The 14,422-nt window shown below is 30.0% G+C and overlaps 1 protein-coding gene across 2 annotated transcripts in view; it reads right to left on the bottom strand.

Moving 5' to 3' along the window:
• Positions 1-14,422, bottom strand: part of LOC117110323 — a 115,472-nt gene that overhangs the window by 58,487 nt on the left and 42,563 nt on the right. The window contains exons 11-15 of one of the 2 annotated variants that reach the window (XM_033252992.1): positions 13,435-13,551; positions 12,702-12,880; positions 11,486-11,628; positions 5,677-5,742; positions 3,297-3,530 (exon numbers count right to left, since the gene is read on the bottom strand). In XM_033252992.1, the coding sequence (XP_033108883.1) occupies positions 3,297-3,530; positions 5,677-5,742; positions 11,486-11,628; positions 12,702-12,880; positions 13,435-13,551 (739 nt within the window). The remainder of the gene's footprint in view (positions 1-3,296; positions 3,531-5,676; positions 5,743-11,485; positions 11,629-12,701; positions 12,881-13,434; positions 13,552-14,422) is intronic. The other variant, XM_033252994.1, reaches the window with a different exon arrangement.

The following is a 14,422-nucleotide window of genomic DNA, read 5'->3' as shown; positions in this document are numbered from 1 at the left end:
ACATCATTCATTTATTTATTGCCTGATCAAAATTCAAAATGATCTCAATTAACCTAAATGTAAAGAATTAAGCCAATTATTTAGAGAATTATTGCTATTTGGTTATGGATATGGAGTAAGCATGTCTTCATTGACTAGAAGTTTTATATCTTTTTTATACCTTGTTTAGTGAACTTGTTTTTTCAAGTTCGTCAGAGGAGAGCAGAAAAAAAATTAAAATTAAATTTTGTTTCCTTCTTTTAACTAAATTCTTTTGCTAAAGCATCTAGGTGGAGGAGAAAATAAAAATAAAATTAAATTGATGAATGTAAACAGTTTAGTATTAAGATTGATAAATGCTTTAAATTTATATAATTAAGGGGAAAATACCTGCATATATCTTATTTTTGAAGGGCATAATGGAAATAAATAAAAACAAATTCTTTTTCTGAAATTTCAATTTTTTGTGGCAAAAAAATAAAATTTTCTTTTTATTCGAAATCACCATTATTGGTGGCTTGAGGTTTTGCTAAACAAAGTATTTAAAAAGTCCTGCCTTATCACATTATTTCTTAATATTAACACCACCACTATATGTAGTTTTACATGACCCGATAGATAGAAAAATAGATCATTTTATAAAGCCAATATCCACAATAAAGCTTATTTAATGGTGCTCAGAAGATACGTAGTTTATAAGTGTAATGGTTGACAATATGATAATGATTTTGCATTTTGAAAGAAAAAGTAATATAGCAAAAACAATTACTCCATTGAGAATAAATCCTTTCACCAAATTGCACATAGCATGTGGTAAAATATAAAAATCCTGAAAAATTGCATTGAAAATGAACGCTTATTTAAAAATTACCAAATACGTTATTTATTAACTTGGAATGAAAAACAAACAATTTGTGACTAAAAAAAATTCTTTGATTTCCCATGCTATTCAATTGTTTATTTAAATAGAAACTTTGTTTTTAAAGATGTACTATGTTATGAGGAAAATAAATTTAAAAATAATCCACATTGAAAATGCTTAGCATAATTTGTACATTTGAAGTAAATTAAAAATCTGAATTAAAAAAACCCCTCCACAGTCATCAAGAAATTGTATTGGTCCATATACAGAAAATTGTATTGCTTGGAAGAAGACTGTAAAAATATAAATAAAGTATAATGTCAATAATTCACTCAAAAGGAGACAAGATCATACAAATGACAATAAAAGTAATGAAGGAAAAATGTAAAAAAAAATGTTTAAAAGTATTACAAAAAAAAACAACAGAAAGCTGTAATTAATTAAAACAGAAAATGTTAATTAATTACAACAGAAATTGTCACTAACAGAAATAGTCACTAATTTGGTGAATGTTAGATTCATTCAATAAAAATAAATTAAATAATTAGCACCAACAACCTACTTCTTACACAAGAATTAGAAGAGTCATATTTTACTGTCATCTCTTATAAAGCATTTCATTATTTGCATTTCATTTCAGCTTCCATAGACATAAACGTGTAACTTTAAGTTTCCTAAAACAATAAACTCATCAACTGGGAGCAATTACAAATAAGCTACTTAAGAGATTGCATCTTCAGTTTTAAGAATATAATATTGTATCAAGAGAAATGACACCAGCAAGTAGCAATCACTCCACATATTGTGATACAATCATATTGCTTATCACGCTAGATTATCATTCACCACCATTAAAGCGGTTGAAGTATGGAAGGCTTGCATTTAGATCCGCAGAAACAGATTGAGAGTTCCCAAAGGAACGTTATCATAATCATCAACATTTCAAAATAATCAGACAGAAACAAAACAATGTGGGGAACACGCATGGTATACAATACATTTTGGATACAAATAGGGAGGAAACTGACACTCCTGATATTACAAAATCTCCTGTTTCATTATATGGTAGTATTATTATGGTTGGTGATAAAACATATACAATAATGAATATAAAATGAAATAATTTAATGTCTTTCTTCTAATAATCAATTCAGTCAACAAGCATTCATTGCTCAAATATCCAATGAATATTTACGTTCTACAATGCCAATGGTGTAAGCATTACTCAAAAGGGATTTAGTACAGCAGGGGTTTAGACAGAAAAACGAAACAGGCCATCCAAAATGAGTTGATGGTCGTGCCATGCCCACTCTCAAACATAAGAAAAGAAATAGAAAATTATGATTTTTAGAGAGCATTTAAAGGTGTTTAAATGTTGGAATTTTGTCTTCAAAGGAATAGTGTTGAATTAGCTATCACTATTCAGTTATAGACATAGATTACGCACAGCTACGGTTACTCACATAATGTTTCTAAGCTTTGCAGATGGATCTTCATCTCTCGCCTTAGTCTCGTGTAAATTCTACTTTAGGTCCTTTGAATCGAAAGATAGGCCTAGACATACTGTATTTTGTTGACTAATAAAATTTAACTTGTGACGTTAACAACAAATCTTCTTTACGGTATTTCATGAATTAATTATAACCAGAGAGATACGAACACCAACAATGATATGTTGGGGAACTAAATCTCAATTATTGTATTAGCAGAGCCACGTGCATGCGTTGTGGGCGACTCAGAACCGTCCAATTTCCAGCGGGGTATAAATGTTTTTAACACGACACGTGTTGTAAGTGAACTTTTCACTGGGATAAGCAATAGTTAAGCCTTACATTTTTTGGAATCCCCACAAAATACTGGTATGAAAACAACATCCAATCAATCAATCAATAAAGGTTGTTTTTATCAAACGTAAATATGATTTAGGTTTAGTTTAATCATGTAATGTTCGACAGTTTTAAGAATATAAAGAATTTGCTAAAGGTACCAGGCCGAATTAGGCTAGCCTGAGCTGATTAGGCCAAGCTGTCTAAGCCATCACGGTAAAGTGGCCGTAATAAAGAACTGTTGGCCATCCAAAAGACAACTGGACGGCTCGCTGGCTAAGCCAACCAATGATTATAACCATTAAATTATTACATTGACTACATTGATGCTGTGTCCAAAGTATTTTATTTTTATTGTCTAGCATCTCTGAACGTTGTTCTCCCTTTTTGAACCACACATGACATTGGCATTGATCAAAGTACACATACTGAGAAATTAAGTTTAAAATACATAAATGTATATAAATAAAAGTATGTTTAAATGTACTGTACATGAATGTGATGAATTTACTTTCTGTAATGTCTGTGCAAGTGTAAGTGTCTGCGCAGCATTCTAAAAGCGATACACTCTCTTTTCAAAATCCTTGTCACATGTACCTAAACATAAAGAAATCTCTGATGAAAATTACCTTGGTGCATCAGCATTTGCTAATGTTGCAGCAATTGATGACAAACAGTAACCATAAAGAAGCAAGCCCACAAGCATTGCTACCACGGATATAAAGCGCGCTACAGTTGTGTGTGCACTGATGTCACCATATCCGGTGCTGGTCATTGTTGCTGCTGCCCAATACAGAGCGGTCACATACTCCTCAAACGGGGTTGACGCATTAGCTCGATCCACCCATGTACCTTCCTGACAACTACATTGATAGAAAAATTTAAAACATATTTTAGAAACATATATGTGAATTACTATTTGATGATTGTTTGTGATGCTAATTTTCTTAATACATTATTTTAGACCAGGTTAAATCAGATTTTAAGGGAAAGCATAAACTATACTATGACATGAATAGAAAATTTTCATCTCATGCCAAGTAAAACAAAAGCATTCACAGCAGTGCATGCTACATCCACTTACATTACTTACAAACAGCATGTTTTCTAAAATTAATAATTTATAAAATATGGCTTTTCTAAAATTCAATTTCCTATGAGAGACAGAGGTTTACGATGAGTCTTATAGGCACCCTCGTATAGGCCAAGAAAAAAAGAGCTCTTGTTAGGGTAAGAGAGTGAAACCCCCTGGAATTTAAGTATTCTTGCATTTAAATAATGAATTTCATCATCACTGTCATAGTTTGTAGGAGTGGTTTATCAGAGGGGTTCCCACAGAAAAGAAGGGTTCAGCCAAACCATAGAAACATAGGCGTATATTTTTTATATACAATATCAAACCTATTAAGGGGAACTTCAGGACCAACACAGTGTCCCCTTAATATGAATGTTCTCTGAAAGGGGGTTGGACATAATGTTAATTTGTGGCCAAAAAAGTGTCCTCTTAAGACCCCTTAATAGGGGTGTTCCCTCAATAGGGATATTCCAAGTGAGAGGCTCTACTGTATAATATTATATTAAGTCTACTACCATCTACAAAAGTGACAATGATAAAACAGTAACACACAAAGTTTAATTGCATTCTATTAAATTAAAGTATTTTCAATAAGAAATTCATGCAAATTTTTGACATAAAATATTATTAGTATGACAGAAGACAGTTTTGTCAAGAGTAATTCAATCTTTTTCGAAAATATCAGCAGTGCTTTCCAATAAACACAGCATAGAGTTTGCCTACAGCATTTAGAACCATAAACTGCACTCTGTAGGTTAAATGCGCCAGAATCTATAATCCATGCCTTCTGGAAAAAGGAGCCTGATGAAGCACTAATGAACGCACAACAGTGTGTATCACAGATGAAGAAACAAATGAACATTGTGGTTAATTAGGATTCTGAACAAGATTACTAATCAACACACATTTAATAATTGCTACAATGATTGCTCATTACCATTTGCAAGTCCTTGAATACTTCATGGGCAATTTCTAAGTACATGTACTGAATATGATAGCCCATGACAGCAGATGCGCACTGTAAAGAAGCAGTGCTGTTTTTTTTTTAGGTGTAACCAAGAAAATGCCAGTAGGAAAAAATACCAGTAGGAATGAACACCACAGCAATGGAACAAACCATTTTATAATAGGGGTACTTTTATTGAAGAGCTATCACACACCTATTTACCCTACCAGTAATTAGATTGTATTTATTTAAGTAAATACAAAATACTGAATTATCAGTGATAATTGATGCTTAAATGATGCTTAAATACAACCTAATAAATTAGTTTGGTTAATTATAATTAATTAATGATGCTAAATAAGATCTGTTATATATCATTAGATTGTATCATTTATTTTTGTACAAAATAATACCCCTATTATAAAATGCTTTGTTCCATCATTGTGGTGTTTATTTGTCTATGGAAAGAATACCAAAACTTAACTTGTGGTTTACAGTGTGCTATAGATCATTTATTCAGAGGAAATAAACCAAGAAGAAATTGATTATTTATTTATTCAGCGCAATCTTTTGAGAGTTGCATAAATTAGAATAAAGTCCCATATTAGAAATATAGAAAGAAGTGATGGGCTGATATATAGCAATAAAATACGAGAAATCACACAAATATGCATGCATGGATGCAACTAAAATGCATAATCAACATTTAACCTTTTACACAAAATGAGTTACATGGTAAAAATTTAGGTTTATAAAATATATTTGAGTTGTATATTAGCAAAGGTATAAGAATGATTCACACAGAATTTTTCTATTTACTAAATCTACGACAAAAACGTGAAACAATCACTCAAATAAATCATGCATACATAGAGAAGCGTGCTTGGGTGTGGCTTATAGTGAGCTTATAGTGCAGGTGTGCAATATATTATAAGCAGAGCATGCAAACGATATACTGTTTTCATTTAAGATCAGAAATTTGCCAAACCTGTCGCTTGGCTCAGTGAACACGAACTGAGTTCCATTTGAAGATGGACACAAATCTATACGACATCTTTAGAAAGAAAATTTAAAACAAAAGACAAAAGAGAAAAAAATTAAATAAATTCATTAACTATTAGTTGCTGCATAATCGTTCAGTCAATAAAAAATATTTGTAAGGTTTTGTAAAATTTATTAAGAATCAACCTTAGTTTGACCATTATTTATAATATTCATAAGAAAAAACTTTTAATATAATTTCAAAAATGAGGAAATACCCAGTTTACTCTTAAAGTAAACATATTTTTCTAGAATCGAAAAGCAGTTCTCAAAAATTTATGGCCAAACAGTAACATATCTGGGGAAGTGGGGGCAGGCTCCCTTCAAAAAATACTCACCCCCACCACAGTGACAATTTTCGGAGTAAAAAAATCTTGCTCAAAATCACCTAAAATTACCATAGTTTGGGAGCTAACGTCCAAATCATCGACACCCAACACTTCACCTTCGCCCCCCACCCCCCATCAGCCCTCCCCATTTCAAGATTCATAGATATGCGACTGTGGCCAAACAAAAAACCAGACAATTTGACGCAGCTCATTTCACTTGTTAAAAACAAATAGTGTATTGAAAATAGGTCACTAACTGGCAAACAAAACTGAAGTAGAATATTCAAATGATACTTAGAATACATACAGTAATTTTTAATACGGCAAATTCAGATAGATAAATTCAATTTTTTTTTCAATCCTGAAGTCTTATGACTCTCTAATTTATTTGACAGCCTAACATTGGGTCGTGACCCATAGTTTGAGAATTGCTAGATTAAAAAGGCAATAACTGTGTGACAATATATACATTTTTTTTAATAATAAAAATTATCAATAACAATAACAATAATAGCAACAAAAATAATAAAAGTGATGGTACTATGTATCACAATTGGTATGTTCATCATATCCACAGAATGCATAAAAAATATACACCATTATTGACAAAATTACCATACATATTGTTTCTCAACAGCTGTATCCACTTATTATTTTTTGCATTTGTAGTAAACATCTTCAATAGCTTTGCATCACATCACTGGTTGTGATTCAACCGTTAATCATCAATTCAATTCATATTATATTTCAGTTGCAAATTATGCAAAAAAAATTAACCATGGAAACATGCAAAGCCAGCAAAGCCAATGAAAATCGTCCATATAAAGATTTACATTCATTTATTAATGGGTGGAATGTGTGTACAAAAAAAAAATAAGGCATAAAAAATTATTTGATAGGAAAAAATAACAAACATCATAGAAAGGACATGTGTATAAATATGGGAAAACAAGAATAGAAATATTTTATGTTCATGAAAACATAATCAGCATAATCAGAAGGCTATATTAGTTTGTTCATTCTCCTAATAATAAGGTGAAAGTTTATTCTCTAAATGGAACACTGACACAGTCCTATTCAAAACTTCAGGCACATGGTAAGAAGATCATTATCAACATACCCACTCACAATGATTAAAAAATAGAGCAGGCCTATGTACAAACAACTTGCACAAAATTGGAAAAGTCATTGTATACCAGTGCCTTGTACAATTCACAATCAGTACACTCCCACTTTCAGGTACAGGGACGGCTCCAGAATTTTTCAAAACACGGGGAGGGGGGAGGGGGAACAACAGTTTCAGAATAGATAAATGAGAAGCACATAGCATTGATATGCATTAACAAATTTTTGATTTAGTGGCAAAACGGAGGGAACATTCCCCCGTGTCCCCTACTGTATCCGCCCCTCAGGCAAATCAAGAACATAGATATTTTTTATCATATTTTTAATACATTCCTCATACTATACTCAATATATCAAAAGAGCAAGACATTTCATAAAAGTAATATATGTAAGTTTTTAGCAGGATTTTTAAATATTTTCTTTGACTATAATATGCTTCATTTCATTTGACAAACAAAAGTAGAAAGATGATCTTGATTTTGAAAATCAAAGTTATGAAAATCTAGGCAACATGACTTTGATGTATGAATCCCTCGAAGTAATGGATTATATGTGAAGATGAACATAACTCTAAAGCATGCTGAAACTGACAACTTCCGAAGCAGTACTTAAACTATGAAAGCTCAATACCCATCAAAATATTATGTGTTTAAAAAGCAATAATTTTGTTGAATACTACATAATGCCTCTATATCCTTCACTATGTACAGCACTTGTCAGAGGTCTGGCATGTTTTCCCACTACTTGTGTAGCATTTTTTTGCTTTTCTGAGAAGCTTTGAATAACACTAGATTAGGATTCAAAGAACTTGCAACTATCAAACTTAATTACATGAGGAGTAGCCATAGCCTACATTTTAATAGCCTACATATTCTGCAATCATTCCATTCCTTATTTGTATATCATTCATGAAATCAATATGTAATTAATTTAGTGATTGATTAATCCATTAATTTTGTTTAATGGATGAGTTGGGGTTTTTTTTTTTCTTTCATGTCTAATAGTAAATATACTTGTCAATTATAGAATGACGCAATCTGATACTATGTAAAACCATGCTTAAATCAAGAATTTTTTTTTTTTTTTGTGATAAAATAATATCTTGGTCGTTTACAAGATTTCAATCCAGGACCATAGGATCTGATGACAAGCTTAACCTCCACTATTATTCCACTGATTGAATGATTGATTGATTGACTGTTTGATAGATTGCTTGATTGGGCAGGCAGTTGATTAATAAATTGGCTAATAATTAGATGAATGGATCAATCGATTACCATAAAATTATACAGCAATAATTATTAAATGACAGTAGTCAAAGGTTACAATTTCTGTAAAAATTCAATGTTGCACTGCAAGAATCATTTCCCTAACATTTCAGACTTTTAAAAATTTTCAATGAGTCTCTATTTTCATCGGTGCTATGCATCCTATGGGAAAATAGTGCAATACACATACTGAATTGTAATTAGTAAAATAAACATTGGTGTAATTATGAATAATTAGAACAGCAATAGATGCCACAATTCCCTTTTGAATATTTATAAAATTTACATGCTTGATTCAATGGCCAACAATTTTGAATTTGCATTAATTATCTTTTATATTTCAGTTTATATACTCCACTTGGTAAAAAAATATATTGTTTGATCTTTAATTGCCATGTTTCATAAAATCCTCCTAACAATGGTAAATTGTATTTGCTGTTGGTTAAATTTGAGGCAAACAAAATGATTGAATGAATGAACTAACAACGAGTGAATGAATAATTACAACATATAAAAACAGGAATATTCATACTGAAAACTAAAACAACAGTAGCAAATACCACAGCTTACTGCATATGATTAATTGATTTTATTCATTTATTTATTTAATTATCTTTTATTTGATAGAATGATCGATTAAAGTTAAAATGATACACACGATACCTCTAGTAATGGATGTGCTGGTATATATTTATTAAGTACTGATAGATTAATCAATGTAATTGAATAATTAAATTTTGTTTTGCCATCTCCAAAGGTAATTCTACACTGATTGATAAGTGTGCTTGGAAACATGAAACAAGCTGAGGCATAAAGGTTGTGTTCAGAAAAAATTATGACTCAACAACCAGTGCTACTATACCCCAAACAACCACCTCCTCATACCCACAATTAGCCATCAGTATTCAACAGACACCTCAACAACAATCACAGTACAAACAAAGTTTATTTCCAATTACAGTCAACATGTAAGATTATAATTATTATAATTTATTATTGTATTCTTCTTCTCGCGTATGCATTGCAAATCACACATCAACATCCAGGTCCAATAACCACTGTCTCGCTACAAGGTCACATTCTTTAAACAGAAGCTATAAGTAAGATATATTGAAAATCTACAAATAACCGATACTTAGACTGATTCAGTAATTATTTTATAGCATTATTTCAATAATTTTCTAAAGGAAAATCAGTTGCATGCTTTATAGTCACATTTTGTTTTTTCTTAACATTATAGTGTGCAAGTTTTATATTTTGGTTATAATGTGTTGTTTTGGGTACACTGTCAAAGTGATGGTTGCCACTGATAAATAAAAGGATGTTCCCAATAAAAATATACAATCTGAAAATCTGAAAGAAGCACAAAGCTCACATATTTTTCTTCTTTTTTTTTTGTTGGGAAGGGTGGGGGGTATAAACTTTAAATATTAACAGTAAATACTTCACTTATAAAAATCTGAAAATATACACAAATGAATAATTTTTCCGTTAAATTGAACTGATGTATTGTACTTTCATATTAAAAGATTACATTAAATTGGTAGCTTAAACAGAACGTATTGTGCACATAATACATTTTGCATCACATAAATATGTTTCCGTTACAGAATATTTGAAAACATTCAATCAGTAAAAATATTATCAGAAAAATTATTTTTAAATAATGTAAAACGTTAAAAAATCTTAAATAATTTAAAAAATGATAGCTAAATACAGATTAATAATAAACTGTTATATCTTAATGTTTAATTAATATTTTCAGCTTTTGATCATAAGTCAATATTAAATAATTATAATAATAATGATATATAATATAAAAAAATATATCACATTTATTATATTAACATTATTTTAATGTTAATATAATAAATATAACTGAATTAGAAAAAATGTTAATATAATTTCTAAACTTATATAAACAACTTTCAATTTCATATTCTGGGCATTTTTTTATATTCTAGGCATTGACAACAATGATGGCAGAACAAAAAAAATAAAAAATATACCTTTCTATATATATATATATCTGTTTTTATGTTGTTTATTCTGGGTTATCTTACCATTGTATATTTCCTATGTTTATTATGCTTGTATGATATTTGTCCGAACTGTAACAAACATCCATTTCATCGATTTATGAAGAATTAAATTATAAAGATCAATTTCTTGAGAAAACCAATAAAATCCTTCAATCATTTACAACGTATAAAATATTGTAGTTCTAAGAAAATAGTAAAATGTATTTGATAGACAGGACTTTGTAATCCATTACTTATGTCATTAGAACTGGCGGCAAGATGAAATATTAATGCCCTGCATTAGCTATCTTGATGAGGTTTCGCAGGTATTTGTACTCATTCTAAATTGATATCTGGAATCTATTCTGTTTATATACTATCATTTAAAAATATGTACAACAATTATCATCATCTATATTGTGAATTGTGTTGTTATTACTTCAAGATATTATCTTCAAAGTAGACACAACAATGGTCTCCTTCTAATCAGCTATTAACAATTAAATAATATCGAGCATTACATTTCTACAATTTAGGTACTTATGCATTGCTTGCAAATTGCATTAGGGGTAGGTTTAGATAGTCAAAATAAGTAACTAATAGTCTGGCTTATGTCTTGGTGGCTGGTTATTTAAATACCAGTAACAACATTCATAATATACCATAGCTTCAAACAAACATACCATGCGTATGTCTAGGGCAGGGGTTTACTGATGTTGACTGTTGCAGTCAATATTCATAATAAATATCCTTTTTAGACATGATTTTAAATTAGAGTTTCAAATTGAAGTAAGTGCATTTCATTGTCAAATTAATTGCTCCCAAATGGGTAATTTCCATACTTATCTACAAAAAAAATGTAATCGCATTTTGTTTTTCAAAGTTTGTAAATTGCTATTGTGGGAATTATGTACTTCAATTACAAGTACATAAATAGCAATTGGGATTTTGTTAACAGTATTTAACAGCAATAATATGACTGAATAAGGTTGAAAATTATGCAACAAACTTACATGCCAGTGATACAGGCAACGATGTACCAGAAACATGCACTCCAATGTGACAACAGAGAGATATTTATCAGAAATTTGAACACGCGTATAGTTCCAATTTTCACATTCAAATCTTCCTCCAAGTTCTTGAAGAAATCAAGTACCTGGAATTAAACAATAAAATATACTAAGCTATAACAACACCCACAACAATGAGAAACCATGGTAAAACACAAAACCCTTGATTTACAGTTATTATCCAAAAATCACTAATTAACCCTTATAGAAGAAGTTTCTTAATAAACAGTATAAATTGATATATGAATTTTAATATTTATTTATGTTCTAGTTAAATAATTTCATCTTAAAAGTAATCATTTAATATGTAGATTAGTCCACATACAAATATACTCAGTTTATGAATATTGAGTACTGAAAAAGATTGCCACTTTACATACTATATAATAATATGCAAATCAGATTTTGCTGTTATGGTTACATAAAATAATACTGATAGTTATGCAAAATATGGTGCATGCATTTGCCTGTTAATATCCAGATGCAATATCAAATTAAATAATTTATTGTGAAAAGGATCTAACATGTATTAAATAGCTAAAGCTAGAAAGTATTTTCTCAATGTAACCCCAAAAATTAGGTTCTTAAGTATATAAATTAAGCAAGCCAAATCCTTTCCTAATTGCTTTCCCAAAATTTAAAAATATTTAACTTTATTTTTCAAATTATTAATTTCAACACAGATTGTAAATCTTTAAAATAAAATTATATACCACATGTATTTTTATACCTTGTTTCAATTTATTTTTTAAAGGTCGTCAGAGGAGGGTTGTTTTCTTATTTAGCAAATGATTTTGCCAAAAGCCTCCGGAAGGAGGAGAAAATAAGAATAAAATTTTATGGTTGAATGCAAACAGTGTAGTAATGCTTTTTCTGAAATGTCCATGTTTTCATGGCAACAGGTGTACCAATTGGCCAACAATAAAATTTGAAAATTCATCGTTATTGGCTTGTGGCAGGTTTGCTAAACACGGAATAAAAATCATCTTGCCTTAGATAAATACATGCATTGTTTGCACTTGTATGTTCATGACAATATTGTCAAACATGAATGTGGAAATGAACAGTTTTTGTTTCCATATTAGGGCTATTATAATTGTTCGATATTTTATACTTTATTAAATGTATCCTTCATAGTGCACTGGACTTGACAACTTACTCTCCAATACTTGATCAGGCGATTGAGACGGAGTCGGTAAAGCGCAATCGTTCTCGGATTTGAACCACGTGGTGCATACAAGCAGAATAGGTCAAGCGGTAGTACAGCGAGCACATCAACAACAAATCCCCAGCTCTTCACATAATGATCACGTATGCTCTTAAAATCCTTATAAGTTCCTGTTAGTGCACAAGTAATTGATGAGTAAAACAAACGAAGCAAGTGATATCAAACTGTCGAAAGTCAAGTGCTAAATGCTAACAATCTCAAGTGAAACAAAGAGATTATATACAAAGAAAAATATTATCAATCATTATGAGAATACATGTGTATAACAAACATCTGAATGTGTAACTTTATGAAGCAGAGGTTCCAAGTGTGCTTCAACCAAAATGGTTTTACAGAGGACATTTGAATGTTTTCATGCCATTACTATGTGTACAGTACACAGTTATTTAACATACAAATGTCCTACACAAACCATCACACAAAATAAAACTCATTTGAAGGAGGAATTAACATGGTTAAACTGAATTACACTTTAAAAATTGGTTCTCAGTAAAAAATATGGATGAAATTGTTTTATCATAATGTATTATGTACTGTATTATGATTAAGAAAATTTATATCTTGACTATTTCATCATTTTCTAAATAATTGTTTTAATTGAGTTGAGTTAATTAATTTAATCATTAATTTTGTCATGTGGCCAAACAAATCTCATTTTTCTTACCATTTGGAGTAACCACTGCTGTTCGCAGGCGTACGAATATGTCGCAGATAAGGATGAAGTCCATGATGTAGCAACACGTAAGTAGTGGAATATTACCGGTATTTCTAACTTTCGAAGCTGTAAATAATTTTAAATGCCATCAGAAAGACAAATTCAAAAGTTCAAAATAATTAATAGCTTTTTTTATTCACTTTTAAAGTGACATGGAACCTGGTGGGTTATTTTTGGCAGGCAAATAATTTGAAAGTCAGATGGTTTGAAATTACAATCTTGGTTTCAGGCTAAAAGGCTTGTGTGCTTTCAATCAGTCTGACAATTAATATGTATGGAAAGATTTTGAAATTAATATGAACAAGTCGAATTGAGTCTTAATTCGGCCTTATCAAGTTCTTATACAACAGGCCATCTTTTCATGACATAATGACAGACTCATATTCGTAATATACAACAGACATTTTATAATAAAAAGTTTAATTTTGTAAATATTGGGTTTATTCATTTTGTTATTTTGTATATGTAAAATCATATTTTTATTGTAATTGAATTTTGTTTAACTTATTCTTAATATTCTTATAATTCTTGTTTATATCAGAGAGATATTTGTCATTTTGACATTTGGTTCTGTATGGTGATACTGATTTATATTTTATATGTATTGTTATGCAATCATTGTAGCTTTGAGCTACCGCTTGTATTTGTCGTTTTATACTTCAATAAATAAATAAAAATATAATATTATATCAGATAAAATATTTATCCGATATTATGATTGTACCATACCTGTATATACTGTCAACTATATAAATACATTTTCTTTTCCAAAAAAAAAAAATGTTCATGTGTGATAATTTATCATGAATTTGTGGCACCAACTAGACCATAAGTTTTCTCTAAGGCTAGACTCATCAATGTTAAGATATACTGACACTTCAATTTAAAGTTAGACAGTGTTAAACATGTTTCACAAAACTGTGTTCAATTGTCACAT

This window comes from Anneissia japonica, unplaced genomic scaffold (genome assembly GCF_011630105.1).
Source record: "Anneissia japonica isolate Jap-2015-1 unplaced genomic scaffold, ASM1163010v1 scaffold5350_len443212_cov192, whole genome shotgun sequence".
Classification (NCBI taxonomy): Eukaryota; Metazoa; Echinodermata; class Crinoidea; order Comatulida; family Comatulidae; genus Anneissia; species Anneissia japonica.
The sequence above is the reverse complement of the archived record's forward strand: the minus strand, read 5'-3'. Positions and strand labels throughout refer to the sequence as shown.